The sequence below is a fragment of the Eptesicus fuscus genome, chromosome 15 (assembly GCF_027574615.1).
Source record: "Eptesicus fuscus isolate TK198812 chromosome 15, DD_ASM_mEF_20220401, whole genome shotgun sequence".
NCBI classification, from domain to species: Eukaryota; Metazoa; Chordata; class Mammalia; order Chiroptera; family Vespertilionidae; genus Eptesicus; species Eptesicus fuscus.
Genome location: NC_072487.1, coordinates 68,743,300 through 68,764,384, shown reverse-complemented (window position 1 = coordinate 68,764,384; position 21,085 = coordinate 68,743,300). Strand labels below are relative to the sequence as shown.

General features: G+C 45.7%; 1 protein-coding gene and 1 long non-coding RNA gene across 3 annotated transcripts in view; one reads left to right on the top strand and one right to left on the bottom strand.

Annotated features, from left to right (window-relative positions):
• Positions 1-20,278, top strand: part of LOC129151628 (uncharacterized) — an 85,078-nt gene extending 64,800 nt beyond the window's left edge. For both annotated transcript variants that reach the window (XR_008558265.1, XR_008558266.1), the window contains exon 3: positions 20,197-20,278. This is a non-coding gene — a long non-coding RNA (uncharacterized LOC129151628). The remainder of the gene's footprint in view (positions 1-20,196) is intronic.
• On the bottom strand, positions 4,112-5,175 carry LOC129151627 (cell cycle checkpoint protein RAD1-like). The gene is given in 2 exon segments (XM_054727133.1): positions 4,112-4,799; positions 4,802-5,175. Coding segments are annotated over 2 exon segments (735 nt in total). The 5' UTR covers positions 4,989-5,175; the 3' UTR covers positions 4,112-4,251.
• Positions 20,279-21,085: the final 807 nt, after the last annotated feature.

Here is a 21,085-nt window from a genome sequence, read left to right as displayed (position 1 = left end):
CGGACCCATGGACGCTTGGCCTCTCCCAGACCCAGGGCCACTTGGGCTCACCCGGGCCTAGGTGCACGAGGCCTCACCCGGATCCTGGGACACATGGTCTCACCCGGACCCAGGGATGCTTGGCCTCTCCCAGACCCAGGGCCACTTGGGCTCACCCGGGCCTAGGTGCACGAGTCCTCACCTGGATCCAGGGACACATGGTCTCACCCGGACCCAGGGACGCTTGGCCTCTCCCAGACCCAGGGCCACTTGGGCTCACCCGGGCCTAGGTGCACGAGGCCTCACCCGGATCCAGGGACACATGGTCTCACCCGGACCCAGGGACGCTTGGCCTCTCCCAGACCCAGGGCCACTTGGGCTCACCCGGGCCTAGGTGCACGAGGCCTCACCCGGATCCAGGGACACATGGTCTCACCCGGACCCAGGGACGCTTGGCCTCTCCCAGACCCAGGGCCACTTGGGCTCACCCGGGCCTAGGTGCACGAGGCCTCACCCGGATCCTGGGACACATGGTCTCACCCGGACCCAGGGATGCTTGGCCTCTCCCAGACCCAGGGCCACTTGGGCTCACCCGGGCCTAGGTGCACGAGGCCTCACCCGGATCCAGGGACACATGGTCTCACCCGGACCCAGGGACGCTTGGCCTCTCCCAGACCCAGGGCCACTTGGGCTCACCCGGACCTAGATGCACGAGGCCTCACCCGGATCCAGGGACACATGGTCTCACCCGGACCCAGGGATGCTTGGCCTCTCCCAGACCCAGGGCCACTTGGGCTCACCCGGGCCTAGGTGCACGAGGCCTCACCCGGATCCTGGGACACATGGTCTCACCCGGACCCAGGGATGCTTGGCCTCTCCCAGACCCAGGGCCACTTGGGCTCACCCGGGCCTAGGTGCACGAGGCCTCACCCGGATCCAGGGACACATGGTCTCACCCGGTCCCAGGGACGCTTGGCCTCTCCCAGACCCAGGGCTACTTGGGCTCACCCGGGCCTAGGTGCACGAGGCCTCATCCGTATCCAGGGACGCATGGTCTCACCTGGACCCAGGGACGCTTGGCCTCTCCCAGACCCAGGGCCACTTGGGCTCACCCGGACCTAGATGCACGAGGCCTCATCCGGATCCAGGGACACATGGTATCACCCGGACCCAGGGACGCTTGGCCTCTCCCAGACCCAGGGCCACTTGGGCTCACCCGGGTCTAGGTGCACAAGGCCTCACCCGGATCCAGGGACACATGGTCTCACCCGGACCCAGGGATGCTTGGCCTCTCCCAGACCCAGGGCCACTTGGGCTCACCCGGGCCTAGGTGCACGAGGCCTCATCCGGATCCAGGGACGCATGGTCTCGCCCGGACCCAGGGACGCTTGGCCTCTCCCAGACCCAGGGGCACGTGGCCTCACCTTGGCCTAGGTGCCCGAGGCCTCACCCGGATCCAGGGACACATGGTCTCACCCGGACCCAGGGACGCTTGGCCTCTCCCAGACCCAGGGCCACTTGGGCTCACCCGGGCCTAGGTGCACGCGGCCTCACCCGGATCCAGGGTCACATGGTCTCGCCTGGACCCAGGGGTGTGTGGGCTCTCCCAGACCCAGGGGCGCTTGGCCTCGCCCGGGCACGGGATCCAGCGTCATCCGGGTCCAGGGGCACTTGGCCTCACCCGGACCCGGAGTCCAGCATCATCTGGACCCAGGGGCATGTGGCCTCACCTAGTCCCAGGGACGTGAGGCCTCACTTATACCCAGAGGCGTGTGACCACACCCGAGCCCAGAGGCGCGCAACCCCGCCCGTACCCGGGTCTCAGCGGGGCCCCGTCTTCCCGATCCCAATTCCTGCCGGTCAATCCCCCCTCAGCAATTCCCCTGGCCATCCTTCCGGAGCTCCAGTATGGCTGCTGCAGAACTCGTCGGGCGGCGGCTCGGCGAAGCTCCGGTGCACCCGGTGCATGGTGGTGGGCCAGTCTGGCGTCGCTGTGTCGGCCCTTGGGTCTGCATCGGTGGCCGGTCGCCGAGCATGCGCACCTGGCCGCTTCCGGGGCGTTGAGATTCTTGACGGACTCAGAGGTCAGCAAGCGCGGAGTCTCCCACCCCTTGTCTCATAGGGGCTCGTCTGTCCGTGCTTGGCTGCCAGTGGAGCCGTCCCCTCAGCCGGAGACCACAGGGGGAACTGCGCCGAGCACGTTCCAGGCCGCTGTTGTATCGCCTGAGCCATAGTTCTTTTGTGTCGCCTGAGCTGTAGTTCTTAAAGTGTGGTCTTTGGGTCACCGGCATCAGCATCATCCCACATCCCCCTCTTTTATTCTAGTTGTAGAGCATCTACTCAGCCAGCCCTATGGTGGTCTTGGATGGTGTCTGCTCTGCTCTCTTGTCGTAGTCTCAAAGTTGTTGTGGTAGGCAACAATCAGGCTTCCGCCCTATGCCTCCATCTTGGTCCTCCTTTGTATAGTTAAGTCTTGATTGTTGTTGGTGTCACTGGGGGGGCTCTCTTTGTCTATAAAGGAAGAGTTGCTGTGCAGGAGACACGTTTATGGGCCGGGTCTTGGTGCAGCAAAGCTTTGGCGCTCACTGAATATTCCCGTTGAATGTGTCCCTTATGCACGTGGTTGAAATCTGGTGTCATCTCCCACAGACCACTAGATGCCCTCGTTTCTGGGTCTCCAATGGGGTGTAGATCAGCTACTGCCTTAGGCACTCAGCAAGGATTACAGCAAAAACTGTAGTTTCTTCCTCCTGTCTGAGTGGCCCTGGAGCAGTCCGACTAGAACAGCAGATCATCTGGTCCGCTGCCAGAGGGCAGTCCACCCACATGCATAAGCCGTTGCTTGGGGCGCAGGTGTGCCTGCAAGACTTGCGGGGCAGATCTTCAAGACGAGCGGGGCGGGTCCCAGGGCGGGGCGGGGTCTCAGGGCGCCAACAGGCCATGGTGCGACGAGCCTCGATGGCTGTGAGTCTGGTCCTTCTGCCTTCCATGTATCTAAGTCCCCTCAGCGCAGCAAACACTGATTGCTGGGCGCACCTCTGCAAGAGTCCCGCCTCTCCCCGCAGGCATCTGGGTCTCCCGGGGTTCGCCAGAAGATGGGTTTCAGGGTGATGGAGAGCTAATCTCCCTTAGGTTTGGAACAAAAGCCCCTTTCCCCCGCCACCAGCCAGACCCACGCACCTCCACACCTCATCCCCTCCGATTTCGCTGGGTGCGAGGCAACAGAACAGCCTTTAACCTCCGCCGCCATCTTTTTCAAACTTCTCAATTTGTACTTCTTAATCCCTTCATTTCAGTCAACTTTACTGAAGTCTAGCGCCGCCGGGAGGTGCACGGAAAGGGCGCCCGGGCCTCCGTCCGGTGCGCGGTGCGCGCGTCCCGCGGAACCAGGCGCGCGAGGGCCGCGCGGCTGGGACGGGCGCTGGGCGGCCGCCGAGCTCCAGGCACCGCCATCGCCGTGTTCCGGACGTCGCCGCCGCGGCGTCCCCCCAATTTATACTTCTTAATCCCTTAAATTCAGTCAACTCTACTGAAGTCTAGCGCCGCCGGGAGGTGCACGGAGAGGGCGCCCGGGCCTCCGTCCGGTGTGCGGGGCGCGCGGGCTGCGGCACCAGGCGCGCGGGGGCTGCGCGGCGGGGACGGGTGCTGGGAGGCCGCCGGGCTCCGGGCGCCGCCGCTGCGGCGGCGTCCCCAGCGTCCCGGGCCGGGCAGCCTGCGGGGGCGGCGGAGTTGCGAAAGTGAGTGAGTTTCCCAGGGTTTCGCCCGGAATGGGGTTCAGTGCAATCGGAGCCGGTGCTCAGCGCACTCCGGAGCCTTTATCTCCTTCCTGCCAGTGAACTCCGGCCAGGTCATCAGCCGCCCCCTCCTCTCCGGTTCCATCCTCCCCGCAGGCGCGTGTGCTCGTGTCTCCGCCCGTTTCTCCATACCTCAGGCTTTTACGGCTTCCGCGACTGTCCCCGTGGCCTTCTCCTTCCCCCCAGCTGTGGGCATTTCAGTCCGCCAGCTCTCCTGTGGTTCTGGACGATGTCCGTTCTGACCTCTAGTTGTATTTTTGAAATTGTTGTGCCCGGCTGCAGGTTAGGTGTTTAACCTATGCCGCCATCTTGGTTTCTCCCATAGGTTCAAACAGTGACTTAGGGCACAGGGATCTTGCTCCAGTCTCCTCCATGCCTCTTCCGTTTGGGAAATCTTATGATTCCGTACGAAATCATAAGAATGAGAACAAGACCTATCATGAATATAGACATAAAATGTCACAGTGCATTGTCATACTTAAGATTCTGAATCAGGAACTTCTTCATCAGGGCAGCAGTAATACTCCACAAAACATATCTGTCCATCTTCATTCCTAATCATATACTGTAATGAGAGGAATCCTCGGTTATCTGTCCGAATAGACACCTTGCACGACAGGACCAATGCCTTTGTAGAGGGCTTCAGTAAAGAAATCTTGTATCTGTTAACTTGGGTTTCATTACAATTAAAGGACTCCATCAAATCAGAATCTTTGGGATAGTCAAGGTGGGAGCTTCCTGCATTCCCAAAGGTAGATAACCTGAAATACGGCTTGTCAGGAGACATGGTGATCTGCAGGACCTCACTCGTCATATCCAATTCGGAAAACGCTTCACGGAGCCCCTCTGACTGCAGAATAATTTTATTAATCACATTGGTGCTGCAGAAATCAAAATCCAGCGTTTCCTCAGGCTCCTGGGTATTGATCTTACAGACTGTCACCACTCCTCCTTCTTCCAGAAACAGCATCAAGGGGCAACCGTAACCTTGGTAACACATTCGGAGTGCAGTTAAAGTCCCTGGATAAAGGCATTTGCTTGCACACACTTTGCATTTTCCACCGTCACCTTGATTCCATTTTTAGTAGCGAAACAGGTGGCGTGATCCCGGAAGTGGATGGCCTTCAGGACGGTGGAGAGATTCCTCACGTTGTCGAGGCTGGCCACCAGGCTGTAGCCACTCTCGTCGGGGACCCGCTGGTTGACGAGGGGCATCGTCCGCCGAAGTGGGCGCCCGGGACGCTCAGGCGCCGCACCTGCTCCCGCGGGCCACGCAACGCACACCTTCGCGGTGGGGTCCGGACGCCTGGGAGCCTCTCCCAGCCAGGTCACCGGGTAGGCGGGGTGCAGCTCCCGGGGGAACGGGGAGGAAGCGGACCGGCTCCCGCCACTGCTTTCAGATCGCCGGGCAGCAAAAATAATGTTAACGCAGATAAAATAACTTAGAAAGTTGGCTAAATGTTCACAGGATAAATATACTAAAAACCAATGATTTTTAATATATCAGCACTGTGGAGATAGAAAATTTAATGATATACATTAAATAAAACCAAACCAAAAAAACAACAACCACACACACAAACAAACATTGATGGAGACTATTCAACAGCCTAACCTTTACCAGACAATGAAATGTCATGCCAATTAAATGAAACTGAGCATAGAGATCTCCCATTTATTCAGCACATACTATGTCTCTTCTTGATGCCAAGTACTCTTAAAACTTGTACCATGATCCTCACAGCAATTTTTATGGCACATACTATGAGCCCTATTTTGCATATGAGAAAAGTGGGACAGGAGAGATCTCCAAGGTCACATAGTTGATAAAGGACACAGTGGAATTAAAATCCTCTCATTCACTCCAAAATTCCTAATTTTTTCACTACTTTCACCAAAACCTGCCATTAGGCAGTCATCTGTTGTAGAACTTTTTTTTTATGGGAAGATTCTCAACTTCTATTTTCCTCCTCAGCTCTTTCATACCTGTAGGCCAACGTTTTTTATATTTGGCTTCCTTGCGATTTCCTTCCCATTCCCTCAGGGGAAGTGCACCTGCCTGAAGCCAGTAGCCATATCTGGTTTGACTTAGAGTAGCTGCTGGTGTTTGAATAGGAAAAAAAGGAAAAAGAATCCATAGCCATTCATATTCATTTCCAATCAGCCCTGTTGTTTTAAAAGTTGAATGTAGAGAATTTGTGCCCTGGTTGATCAAATTAAAACTTGAAACAGTAGAAGGAATTGTGGAGGTCCTGTTTCTCTGACTTGATTGGATTAAGTGTCCTCGCTAGAGTGAAGGTCTCCTGGAACATTCCTCAACTGTGAATCCCCAAATGTCAGGGCCTCATTAATCAATGCCATAGCTCAGCGTCTTTCCTGCCTTGTGTCTAATGAAAATTTCCCCAGGAATGAAATCTTTCCACTAGCCTTGCTTCTGAGAAATGCATTTGTGTACAAACTGGAAGAAGAACCTGGGTGAGTTTTTCTGAAACTTTCTGTTTTGTTTTTGTTTTTTGCCTAAAATAACTCATGCAACGTGTCTTGGGGAATAATTCTACAGAGAATATTTTTAAAATGAAGAGTAATGTGAAGTTCAGAAATTTCTTGTATTGGGGATACTAATTTTAAAGAAGCTGATCTCGGTCTAGCCAGTTTCGCTCAGTGGATAGAGCATCGCCCTGTGGACTGTAGGGTCCCAGGTTCCATTCTGGTCAAAGGCATGTACCTCAGTTGCAGTCTCCTCCCTGTCCGGGGCCCTGGTAGGGGCACATGCAGGAGGCAACCAATTACTGTGTTTCTCTCACATCAATATTTCTCTGTGTCTTTCCCCTCTCTCTTCCACTCTCTCTAAAAATCAATGGAAAAATATCCTCAGGTGAGGATTAAACACTTGGTTGGTTAAGAATGAATAAGCTGGAAATACCACTAATAGTTATACTTTGGTGAGGTCTTAGACATGAATGGCGAGTATGATATGATATAGTAGAAAGTAGGTGGGTGTGGAATTGGGTATAATTCCAACTCCTGGTTCTCTCACGTATGAAGTGCACAAAATAGGCACATGGCTGCTCTTGTTTACCCATGAAATACGGAGTAAGAAAAAATCGTTTTCCTATTCGATTTGCCATTCAGCACTTTTTCACATGCTTTTCCTTCTGCCTGGATTTTTCTTTCTCCTCATGCTCAGAAAATGTTTACCCAGGCTTCAAGACTTAGCTCAATGCTCACCTCCCCTGTGAAGACTTCTGTGGGTAGTCCTCTCTCCCAAGGAGAGTTGGTGTTCTCTCTCTGGCTCCCAGGTTACTTCACATTATTATAAACATCAAACAAAATTAAATATTTTTGTTTTCCCAGGTGTGTCCCTGATTAGACTCTGCCAAGACCCTGTCTCCTTCATCTTCATATCTATAATGCCTTGCCTAATGTATAATGTCTCAGAGGTGTTATAAAATGTTCGTTTTGATAGACTTGGCTTATATCAATGGAGTCATTCTTCAGAATAAATTTACTTTTGTCTGCATTGTCCTGAAAATTTTCCCAATCAGCCACTGGTGATAGAATCACAGAGACAAATGCTAGAATGTCCAATCTAACTTATCCAACACATCTAACTCTAGCTTGTGTGTTCCACTTGCACAGTTTCTGTTGTATCCGCACACTCCCTCTACCAGTATTCATAGTTTCTAAGGTTGATTCTTTTTAAGAGACTGAACTATTTACTTCACATTCATTCTGCTCAATTACTTCTGTGATGTCGAGTATTTGATATGGTAATTATTTTCTAGTGCACATTATAATAATTCACAGCTGTTGCATTGTTTACAAGTTTGCCACCGTGCTACGCCAGAGGTACACAGACCCTCTCTGGGAAACACTGAGCTTTGGGTCCTTCCCATTTATAAGAAAGAACTCAGAGAAGTACATGTCTAACTTGGGGTTCCCCAGCAGCAGAGCTTAGACAAAGATCCCAGTCTTCTGAGCTGGCCTTCAATAGAAATTCCGTGCATTAAGCCAAATATGTACATATTCTTGGAGCTCCAGCACTTTGAGCAGCCTTTGTCACTGCTCCAGGCCTTTGTGGCTGGGGTGAAAGCAAGACACTACATAGCTCCCTGCCTGTGCCCTAGCAACCAAGCACAACACAGATGGCCATCTTGGCAATCTGCCCTGCAGACGCTGATTGCATACCTGGTGATGAGACACAAGCAGCTTCCAACCACACAGGGATAGTGTGTATTTGCACAGTGTGGCTATAGTTTAATAGAGATATGCAACCAAGACTGTACCCCGTGCCTTTGGGCCAATTTGGCTAGTTTTGAGTCTAGAGGCAGTAACTTTCTGCTGGTTTAATGACAGCTTGTCTCTTGCAGCTGGATCATGTTAGGACAGTAGGAATTTTCTCTTTTGGTCCCTTTTCAATAGTGCCTTCTAATAATAGGGTAGCATTTTCCCAAGATATTCCTTGCCAGTTGCACAAATGTATTGGCTCATGAAACCTTGAGCATTTCTTGGCATTAGAGAATGAGAATTGTCTCTATTTACAAGAGACAATAGTCCCCATTTTACAGGTGGAGAGACCAAGACCCATTTCAACTAAAGAAGTATTTATTATGTGCCCATTATTATTTGCTAAGTTGAATAAAAGACTATTTTGTATAAGCCATTCTACCAGGCCCTGAACATACACAGATAAATAATGCACCATGTGATTCAATAGGCACTCAGAAAAATAGAGCAGAGAGGTATTTATGCTAATAATTGTATCACAACATGGTGTGTAGTCTAATGGAGTGGGGGGTTGTTCCCAGTACTATGAAGGCACAGAAGAGGAAGCAGTTAATTCTTCCTGGAGGAGGTTGAAAATAAAAGCTAAATTTGAATTGGACATTATATCCAGTGAAATGCATTCTGATAAAGTGGTGAGAAGTTTGGCTTTGCTGCCATATCAACCTGAGCTCAAGTTTCTCCTTTACTACTTGTTTTGTTAATTTACTCAAGTCACTGAAATGTTCAGATCTGTTTCTTTATCTATAAAATGGGGAGAGAGAGTTCATGTCATATATACATATGTAAAGTGAGAACAAAATGAAATAATCATTATGAAACACTTCACATCTTTTCTGGCATCGAATGCATGTTCAATAAATATTATCTCTGGTTGTCATTCTTATCATTAACATTATTATTATTATTATGTAATGATGATGTGAGTTGCCTTGCAGGCAGACTTGTGATGTGGTATTTTCATTGGCATCAGAAAGCTCTGGCTGTAAATTTAGCTCTGAATTTTACTGCCCATTTGTCCTTGAGCAGAATCTTCACTGTTCTGAAGTAATTTATACTAGTTAACTAATACGGGGAAGAAAGCCACTATAATAAATATGAAATATATATTTGGTCTTTGTCCTTGGGTTCCTGGTACACAGGTTCTAAAACTCTTGAAATCTCTGGAGTGATAAGAATGTCTTTTTATGCTAATGGGATGACTGATAGCTGGGGGCCCCTGCATAGCTTCAGTGTGGGGGCTGGTCTCCAGAAAAACCAAACCATAATTGCAGGTTGGAACTTTCAGCCCCACTCCCAACCTCTGGGGATGGCAGAGGGAGATTGAGTTAATCACCAATGGTCAATGACTTAATTAACCATGCCTATGTAATGGAACCTCAGCTTCTGGGTAGGTGAACACACAAGGAGCTGGGAGGATGGTGTATGTGGGGAGGGCATGGAACCTTCTTGCACCTTCCTTTCCCCGCCACACGCATACTTGGCCCTGTGCAACTCTTCCATTTGGCTGTTCCTGAGTTATATGCTTTGTAATAAACCAGTTATAGTAAGTAAAATGCTTTCTTGAGTTCCGTGACTCATTCTAGCCAATTATCAAACCTGAGGAAGGGGTTGGTTATGGAAACCTGAATTTATAGCTGGTAGGTCGGAGTGCTGGTGACAACTTGGGACTTGGGACTGATATCTGTCTGAATTTGGGACAAGCTTATGAGACTGAGTCTTTAAGTTATGAGATCTGATAGTAACTCCAGGAAGATAATGTCAGAATTGAATTGAATTGTAGGACACCCAACTGGTGTTCAAGAGTTGGCAAATTGGTGTTGGGAAAAACAATATGAATTTGTTTTCAGAAGTGGTGTGAGTAAAAACCAGTTCAGAGCCACTTGTCTTCCTCTACTTGGTTTAATTCCAAAAGCAATCCTTTGAATAGGTGGCATTTCCAGAATTGTGGTCATTTCAGAACATCCCATTAAGTGCTCAGAGTTACTGGTCATTAGGTTTTGGAGGTCACACTGTTTTCAAAGAAATACTGATACCATTGTAAGCAGCTAGTGTTTAATAATAGAAAAAGAGCAAAGGGGAGGCCAGCCATTATAAGCATGGCCATTTGGGCAGCTTCACCAGGAAGCTGCAATTTCACACTCCCCAAGTAACCACCTGCCCATTTCCTGCAGAACAAGGGGGGAAAGGACTGGGCAAAGGGGAGATAAACATATGCACACTGAAGTTGGGGTGACCAAAAAGGTGCCTGTCAGTCAGACCTGGGAAGAGAGATCATTGGCCAGAATAAGCAGGGCCCTACAAGCCCACAAAAATTTGGGCCACTACATAATCCCCCAAACAAAAGAGTTTGCTCTTTCTCTTGGATCCCTGGTTCCTTTGGTTTTGCTCCTGCTTTCCTGCATTTATGTGTTCCATACATGGCCATGTGGCCATGCGGAGCCCATGCACAATGAACTGATGGACTGCAGCTTGGAACATAAGCTAAGCTAGCCTGATGCTGGATTAAACTATGCCCTAACATGGAGAGAAAACTCTGAACACTTTAACTTTAGCCATATTAAGACCACAGCTATACTTTTTCATTGGCGGGACAAAGGGAAATGGAACCTTGAAAACTCAGGGATGTAATTCCACCCAAATAAAAATTACTTGTTCTCCCATGTGAGTGTCAGAAAATTCGTTTTCTTGGGGTATCACAAGAAACTCACTCCCACGAGCAACAGGTGGGGACAAGGAGCTCTCTCCACTGATAACAACAGAACACAATACCACAATATTATCATGGTTCATCACATTTTCCAGTATGAGTCACGTTAGGACTAGGTCCATCCTTGCAAGATGCACATCCTACTAAGAAATTGAATTCTGATGAAGCAGAGAAGATGGACAGAAGTTGCGGTGATGTCCAGAAAGTGAGGAGAGCTGTGTTGAAAGAAAATAATTCCAGGCAAAAGAATGCTTATAGCTAATGGGAAACCACTGCAGTGGACACTCTAGAGGAGGAAGAGCTGATGTGGTGTGTGTGTGTGTGTGTGTGTGTGTGTGTGTGTGTGTGTGTGAGCACAGATATCAATCATTAGGTCTTCCGGGGAGCACAGGTTGGCAGAGTCATGAAACTGAATCAGAGTCACCAGGTGGAGAAGATGAGAAAGGATAGTCTGGACAGAGATAATTGCAAATACCTGAAGAACAGGTGTTTGTCGTACATTTGAGGAATTATGAGCTGTGAGTGGTCTGATGTATCTGGGAGATTGTCAGACTAGCCTGGGGCAGATTTGGGAAAGGAAGACAATGGAAAAGTGCTCTCAGTTGAGTATCCTCAGTATACTTCACTACCCTACCTCATCACTCTCACCATTATAACTGAAAACAATAACAAATGCAAGATATGGCTATATAGCATACTAAATGGTTTACATGTTAAATATCTTTTCATTATCACACAAAAAAATCAGTTTTCAACTAAGATTACATTAGGCTAAGAATAATAGTTGCACTTTCCCATTCACGAACAATAGTGATAGGAACAAGATACAAATTTGTTTTTCTCTCATGTACAAGTCTGAAGTTCAGGGGTGTAATGGTGACTCTGGTCCAAAGGGGTCTCAAGTATCTGGGCTTTTTTCTGGTTTGCTGCTTCTCCATTTCCATGCCCCATACCAAGTCATAGCCCAAATTTGGCTACTCTAGTTCCGCTTTCTCGTCAGCAGCAAGGAGGAAGGGATGAATAGGGTCCTGGGAATACACTAACGGTGTCCTAAGAAAGCTTTCTGGAAGCTACATCACAATATTTTTTATTATATCGTGTCCAGAAGTTAGTCACATGGCCACACCTAGTTGTAGAGCATGCTCAGAAATATAGTAGTTATTCTGGGCAGCTATGTGCTCAGTTAATAATAATGTGGAAAGGGATGAATGGATAGTTGTATCTAGAAAGGTTGGTATGTTTACTCCTTATTTTCCAGAAAAGGAAATTGAGGTTTAGAGAAGCAAGGTAACTTGCCCATGGTGACATAGCTATAAAATGACCGAGATTTCAACTGATTCCACTTCTGGTGATTCTAACAATAGGACGTTGTTTACAACATTACTCATATATCCTAATTGAGGTCTACCCAAAAGCAGAGGCCAAAACAATGACTTGTGTGAGAGTATTTGGAAGGGGATCTCAGGGTAACCAACCATCCTGGTTTGCCCATAACTGAAAGGGATTCAGGAGTGTCTGTTTTAAAGCTGGGCCTCTTGTCTTGAGAAGGGAGACAGCAAGGTAAAATAGCTAATGTGAGGGCCTCTGAGGAGTGTGCAGAATGTCTTTCAGAATTGTTCACCTGTAGACAGGTGTCTGCAGCATGCATCCAGTAACTCCTTTCCTCATCAGTTGAAAGTTAGTCCAAGATGTTAACTCCAGAGGCACCTCCAGACTGTGTGCCTGAACCATGAGCCAGCTAGTGATGAGTCAAAGAAAGCTCCTGGGCAAAGTTTAGAAAGACCTACTGTGGCATTTGATGAAGGGCCTTAGCAGTATCAGGTGAGTGGGAATGCTCCACCAGGGTAAAAGCTCCAATTATAGGAAAGCTGAAAGGATGAGAAGCATCAATCAGATGCCTCCTGTACGCCCTCTACTGGGGATCAAGCTTGCAACCTGGGCATGTGCCCAGACCGGGAATGGAATCATGTCCTTGTGGTTCATGGGTTGATGCTCAACCGCTGAGCTACACTGGCTGGGTAAGCAAAAAACTTTTGAGATTTATTGCTTTAGGGATATCCCTCCATTCCTTTAAAGACATTTTCTTCCTCAGAATTCACCCTATTCTTTCTCTCTTTTTTTAAAAAACATTGGATATTTTGGTGGGAAATTACATCTAAAAGTATTATTAAATTATGTGTGTATTAAGAGAATAATACATATTTATGAATCATTCTAACTCATATCAACTGGCTTCACCAGCAAGGCCTGCCAACCAAACATCTTTTCATCCATTAGGTGTAGGCCTCCAGGAACTTAGCTGTAGGGCAGCTGTTCAGAAAGGGAGTGCTGAAACTCTCAGGCCTCTTAGTGTCCAGCTGAGGGGGTGGAGGCTGTATAAATGAGTTATTCTGTATTCCTACCCAATGGAGAAGAATCACCTATTAGTAGCAATATGAATGGGACCAGACCTTATACAAATCATGTGAACACCAACATTTTATTAAATGTGGTTGTTCCCCATCACTCTGGGGTCCTCCCTCTGTCCCATCTGTGCCAGAACCCCATGAACTTCTAACCCCGTGAAGGACACTCTTTATAGACCAGTTTATTTAATGCTTGTCAGCTGCAAAATCTTTTAAGTGAGATGTTTTGTGAAAATTCTACATATTAAAAGCACCAGAGCAATACCTGCTGAAGTAGTTATGGAAACCATGGAGCCCAACTCCCATAGATTATTTATCACCACATTTAATGGACCCTAGAGACCAGCAAACCCTAGTTGGCAAATACATGATGTAGATAATTCTCGTCTGTAGTTGTTCCTAGGAAAATTGCATAAATCAGACTTCCTGGGTTTGAATCCCAGCACAAAACTCTCCGTCTCTCCGTGACATTGCTTAACTTTTCTATGCTTCAGTTTACTCACCTTCTAAGTGACTCACGTTTTGTTTATGATCAAATAGTGTTGCTGTGAGGATTATCTGATGTAAAACATGGGGAAAAACTTAGAAACATGTCTGGCATACAGAAATCACCCAGTAACCATTACACATTATTGTTTTGATTATTGTTATGGCTCTAAATTAAGTCATCAATTATTATTTAGTATGAGGAATCAACCCATGCCAGTGTGTCTATGTTTTTTCTCTCCCCAAATAGAAATAATAGTAATAATTACTATTTAATAATTACAAAAATAGTAATAATTACAAAAACCATACAAAAAATAATATCAGTTTCATCAGTAACAATAACCACAAAACCCACTAATGATCACAGGGATTCTTTTGCAATGCTCACTCTGTTTAGCCATGGTTTCAGAATATTTTCTGACCTCACAGTGGCCCTCAACGTAAATACTTCTTAGACCCATTTCACAGATGAGGAAATCAAGATTCTGAAAAGTTCTGCCACTTGTCCATAGCCACAGAACCAATACTTGTCAGGCCCAGGATGCACAGCTAGAATTGTCTAATTGAAAAGCCTAAGTTCCTCACTTTTCCACTAACAGCCCCATACCCTCCCCGCCTTTTTTTTCTCAAGGAACTATTCAGAGATGGTTCTCAGTGAGGTTTTCAGTCCTGATGCAGACATACATAGATGATGCTCAGAAAGAAGTGGCACCTTCCATGTTGATGTGTTATAAGCTCTAACACATGGGGATGGATGGCAAGGTCCTTCTTCACTATTAAAAGGGAATAACTTCATGGTTGTCATATATACATCCTAGTTCATGAACATGCTCCTCCACTTATTCCATCTGGGTACTACTTCTGTTTTAACCAAAATTTAGGTGGACACTGAAAGGTGAGACAGTGTAATGTGAAATCTGTCAGACTGGGGGCCTGAGCCAGGCCTACCTGTGTGCAATTTGCCAATCTTTTTTATTCTCCGAGAGTCTATTTTTCCTTTATAAAAGTAATCACATTTATCCACAGGTGACAATGAGATTAAATATGATAGAGAGCTCTAAGCCCAGCACTTGGAGTCCTCAGTGTGTGAGAGCTATCAGTGTTCAATATCCTCAGGGTTTCAGGAATCTCTGTTTCCAGCCACCTTTCACCCAAATGAGAGCTCCTTTCCCAGGAGTCTGTGTGCTCTGCATGGCTAAGAAGGTGCCCAGCTCGTCTCTGCTCCCTCCATAAAGGCACTTTCACCATCAAATGGCTGCACTGAATCAACCGCACATTTCCCCCTCCCCTCCGCCCTCCCTGCTAACTACATTTTGGCACTTCTTCAAGGGGCTTTCTGTGATGAGCAGGTTCCCAGAGAAAGCTGTTTCCTGAAAGGCTTATAGCATTTAAAATGAAACAACGTTAAGGTCTCAGCATTCTTGCTTTTGAAGAAAGAAAGAAAAGCTTAATCTGCAGGCCTGGCAGCTGCAGCAGGAGCCTCGGGCCTTCCTGATCACAACCCTAAAGAAGCACCCTCTCATCATGCATGCTTTTTCCCAGCTCCTTTTGCAACTTCATTCTGCTAGCCGATTTGCCTGTGGAGGGTTTGGTGGGAAACCCAACCTCTCCCCTAATTCTTTGTTCCTCCAATTAGGGCTGTGTACTGTTGCCATCACATCAGATCAGCATAAATAATCCCTCTCCTTACAGTAGCATAGAATATAGCAGCATGGTGTGTGCATTGATTCTCAGAGAAGCCTAAAGACTAGAGTTCTTGTAGCAGAAAGTACAATAGGAGCCAGACAGACTAGCTTGCCCATTAGCCATACCACAATGCAGCTGTAGCATCTTGAACAAATCACAGATTGTCTCCGAACCTCATCGTCTTTCTTAATTAAACTGGAATTACTGTGTGTACATTGCTTGTGTTGTAAAGACTGCATATGGCAATCTTGAAATATTTTATGTGCTTATAAATGTCAATTAACTTACAAAGTATGCATTCACTCATTTGATGGAATGTCTTCTGAGCTCTTATTTTGTGTCACACCGTGTTAGGTGTTTGAGTAAGAAAGTCATAGACAGTATCAATGCTTTTATGGTGATGATTAAGTCTAATGAACGTATGCTTTTTATACAGTGGATAAGGGGAGCTGAGGAAGTGACCAGTATGATCATAGCACATCAGAAAACCAGTGAGTATTAAAGTTGTATGGGGCCTTGGAGACCAAATAATCTTTTTATAAATAAGAACAAAAGTCACATGGAAAGCCAGTGAGAAACTGGAACTCCACTTGCCTTCAGTGCTTTCCCCCTTTCTCCGCTCTCAAGAGGCTTATAGTATCACTGACATATGAAATGATTTGCGAAACAATATGTCACTATGTATTGACTATTTTACAAAAAAGCCCAAAAAAGCAAAAACCCTGGAAGGAGCTCTGCAGATGGGGAGGTATTCAGGGAAGATGTCTATAGCAGGGAGGCCTAATTTAGGTCTTGATAGGTGATGAGTTGGGGAGACTATTCTACATAGGGAGAAATACATAATAAACACTGCCATGCCATCTTGAGACTCTCCCTAAAAAGCTAAAATCAGTGTTTTTTGTTGGTTTTTTTTACAGACTCTTAGTCTTGAGGATTTTTTTTTCCTGGAAGCAGTTCCACTTAATGTAGATGTTTGGCTTAGTGGGTGATGAATTACAAATAAATGGGTGTTACATGCATAGATTTATATTTCCATGACTCTCTGGATTATAAAAACATTACCCCACAGGAAGATTATACTACATCTCTAATCTTTTTCTGAGGGCCACTGAAGATTATGTATACTCCAGCCCCAACATGAGTATCTTATTAAGGAGACATTAAAAGTCCTATCTTTTCTATCTCTAAAATCTGTGACTTGGAAAGTAGGTGCATTTTTCCTCTGATGGGACCTCACACAGACTTTTCGTCAGAAGCCATTTTGTGCTTCCAAAGGCATCATTTGCCAAAAAGAATATTAGTTACCCAGCCTCAATCTACTGGAAGGAGTTAAAAGTAAAAAACAACATGACACATAGTTATTTGGGCCATAGGGAGAACCCACATTTTAGGAAAATTAATTGAGATCTAGAAACATGTAGGCTCCTGAATCAAGTTTGCTGCTGACCTTTGTGCTTTCTCAGTGCAGGGATTCCTTCAAGTGTAATTACGTCCCTTGGGATTTGTATGATGTCAGTTTTTTGGGAAACTGGAAGCTAAATTATTTTGGATATGGTAAGAGCTCTTTGACTCATATCCCTGCTTATCGAACAGGGCAAATTGGCTCTCTTCTGGAAAGCTCTCTGTCCAGGTGACTGGGCCAAGACATTTTGGGCACCTCTAATGCATTATGGAGTTGGATTGTAAGGGCAACTCGCCAGCCTCAGCTGATTGTAGCAGCTGTTCTCCACTGAACAGTGAAAATGGGATGTTGGAAACGACGTAGGTTGGAGACCTCATGGCTTTCCACTCAAATACTGTAATAGCCTTTGACAGGTTGCTGAGCTGGGTAGAGTGGGGTGGATGGGGGACACTTCTTATGACTAGGTACATATAGGTTTTCTAAAGCCCAGAGTTAAGGCAAGAGGGTTTTCGGAGTTCAGAAAATGTCCTTCTCCTTCTTGCCAAAAAGACAATCTAGGGAAGAAAGGCAATGGGATATAGTGGACTTGGGGTTGACTGCTGGCTTTATCCTTTGCTCACTGAGCTTCATCCTTTGCTCACTGAGCTTCTGGAGAAGTTGCTTGACCCTCACCTGTAAAACAGAGACACTGATACCTAATTTGTAAGATTGCAATGCTCAAACAAGAAATGACAGGCAAAGCACATGGCAAATAAGAGACCTTAAAAATGGCAGTGGTGCGCGGCCAGCACGGCTAAGTGGTTGAGTGTCGACCTATGAACCAGGAGGTCACGGTTCGATTTCCGGTAGGGGCACATGCCCAGGTTGCAGGCTCGATTCCTAGTGTCGGGTGTGCAGGAGGCAGAGGATCAATGATTTTCTCTCATCATTGATGTTTCTAGCTCTTTCTCCCTCTCCCTTCTTCTCTGAAATCAATAAAAATATATTTAAAACATGACAGTGGCATTTAAAAAAATCAAGCTGTAAAATCATTTCAGGGGAGTTTAAGGGGAGAGCTATCTAAGACATGGACACATTGAGACAAAGACTGATGCCCATTGGAATGAAACAATGGGGTTTTGAATTCCAGCCCAGCTTTTCTAAGCCTGTTTCATTTTGTCTGGGTGCCTAGAAGTGATCAACTGAGCACACTCATACCCTAAAATTCTGCAAATGACTAAAATCTAAAGCAGAACAACAAGCTAGTCATTTGGGCTCGGAAAGAACTAAGATAACCCTGTGGACTTAAATGCTCGTGATAATTGGCCAGCTAAATTCTTCCCACTGGACACAGAAATGTTTACAAGGGGAGTTCATCTCTATTAGGAAGGGGATGATTAGGAGACCCACAGTAGAAAATGGGTCAACTAAGGCTAATGGAAGAAAGTATGGGATTCTATGAGAATGTAGAGAAAATGAGTTTTTGGAGACATATTTCTATATCTGCTCTGCACCAGCAACCTCTAGTTGTTGCTACTCATGTGAGAAGTCTATCTTGTAGAAGGTGGATAGTGGCTCCAGGATTCACAGGACAACAGGAAACTTAAAACTTTTCCGCAATGATTTGCTGAGGATGGCATGTGGAGGAGTGTAGATGGTAAAATGAATAGCTCCTCCACCAGCATAAAACGTAGTTCATAGAACGTGGAATTAAGGGCCCCAGGAAAATGTGGGGCTCAGAAGATAAGCTGAAACCAGAGTCTCTCTAAATGATTCTGAGTTGCTCATGTTTTTCTGCATTAGGAGAATTTCAGAGCCCAAGTTACCCTATGAGAGGCTAGTGTTCTGAGATACAAATACAAAGGGTTTATTTTGTCCAAAGCTCATGGTTTTCCAAATAGTTTAACTTGGCTCATTTTTGCTGCATTGGAAAGGTTGCCATTAGAAATGGTTTATTTTGTTTTGTTTGTTCCTACCTACTGCCTCCCTCACCTCCTTCATAGCAACTCCTTGGATACCAGAGCAGTACCTGATACCCTTAAGGGCAGGAGCTTACGAGATCTGCTTTTGAGTTAGTATGTATTTTAGTATATAAATGTATATGAATGTGTCTATGTGTAGACATTTATAGATAGGTAGATAGATAAAGTATATTGGCATAATATCAAAGGAGAAAATAATCACATTTGTCCCTTTTCAATTATGTGTAAGTATATAGTCTAGTAAAAGAATCACTTGAGAGGAATTGACATTTGTTTACTTTCCTACTTTATTCTACATTTTAAACTATAATTCACAGGTTAGTAAGAAGACTTACAGTGGGTTATATCTGGGACATCAGAATCTAAAATTTCTATAAAGTCAGATTTATCCTGGCATGAAATTAGACTAGGCTATTATTTTAATAGAGGAGTGAAAAATAGGAATTCTTATAATCTTTCTATCCCTATTTCAATTCACGAATTTTAAATAGAAGTTGTCTTATGTTTCTTTTTCTGTGCCTTACCTTTCATGATACTTAAAGGAAGCCTCTATATCAGGAGGTGATACAGTGAAGTTGCCTAGTGTCACCTCTGGTAATGCTGACAGCGCAGCTTCTCGTGATGACTGTCCCTGAGAGCATCTTCCTATTGGATACAGTGGGCCAGATCTACTCCACTATGACATGGAACATTTGGTTGATACATGTGATCAAGTTGGGAGGCTCAGTCCTGTCCTTAAGTCTATCAAGACCACCATGATCCATGTTGCCAGAATCTGACAAGAACCCAGTCACCTCTTCCCTAACTTGAGTCCTGAACCTTTCACCTTTATTCGCCTTACAGCTTTCCAACCTGTGTCTGAATTCACTCAATTCTTTACGCTTGCACCGAGCCCTGAGGCGTAAATCCTACACAGGTTATCGCAGGTTTATCTCTGATATTCTTCCATAATGATGCTCCTCACTACTCTAAACAATACATGAGATAATGCATGCAAAGAACTTAGCACTTGCTAAGCACTCAATACTCAGAATAAAATACCATATTTTATTAATAAGTGCCACTAGTGTTTGAATGGCTTTTAGTAAAATGTGGACCTATCTTAAACCCTATCAAAGATTATTTGTGACTGAAAATCTCTTCAATTGGTTAAGGATTAGAATATATTGTATTAATATTCATATAATAATTACATATATTAATATAACTACTGTGACCACCCTTCATTTGATAATGAAGGAAGGTCTTCATCATATTTTGTACCCAGGTCTCACTTAAATGTAAACTGTCCCACAATACAAGTAATACTAACAACTTGATCAATGCCAGAACATCTTTTAAGGACATGAGACCTGAATTTAAAATTTTACAGGCTGTTTTCACAATAGGATGAGTAATGTACTTTGTTCCTATCTCATCTTAGTCCCTATCCTGTCCTCTCCTCTTCTCACCTCTCACCCCCTTCCCTCTCTCTTTCCATGCAAAGAGAAGAGTTCACGTGAGGACATAGTGAGAGGATGGTCATCCACAAGCCAGAAAGAAAGACTTCACCAGAAAGCAAACCTCATGGCACCTTGATCTTGAATGTCTATCTCCAGAATCGTAAGAAAATAAATTCTGCTGTTTAAGCCACACATTCTATAGTACTTTGTTATAGCAGCCCGAGAAGATTAATACCATCTTACTCATTAATCATTACACAATGACTGATTATATTATTGAGGATCAGTTCATGTGCTAAGCACTAGGACACAGAGGCAAATAAGACATAGTCCCTCCCATTGGACAGGACCCTAAATTAATCTACTATTCAGTGAGAGAACAGACTCATAGAAGGGTCTATCTTGCTCAAGGTCTCAGAGCTAGTTCAGAGCAAAGCTGGATACAAATGCAAGTCTGATTATCTTTAGCCTGATATTGAGGGAAATGGTAACTTCAGTTATGACAGGGTAGTATTAAAAATGTCATTCTGGAAAATTCAAAACCCACTGGAGAAAAACTCCTTTGAATTAGAAACTGTTTCTTATAATTTCCTACTTCCAGTTTGTGGTATTGGACCTCCTGTGTACACTCTGAGCGTGGTAATGTCTTTGGGTCTTTGACCCAAGCAAGGGACATATTCCTTACCACTCACTATGGCTAAGTAGAAAGGCCTGCTCTCTACTGGGGTAGAATTGGAAGTTTTCATTTCCTGTCAGCCACGGCCCACACTGAATTTCCCTAGAATTTCCTGGAGGTGAAAGACTACCACAGTCAGAAAGCCATAGAATTCAAGTGGAATTCATCCAAATTTCCTCATTCTTAGCTCCATTTCCAACAAGCCTGAATCAAGGAAACACGGACCGCAAGGCAATGACATAATTCTTGTTTGTCTG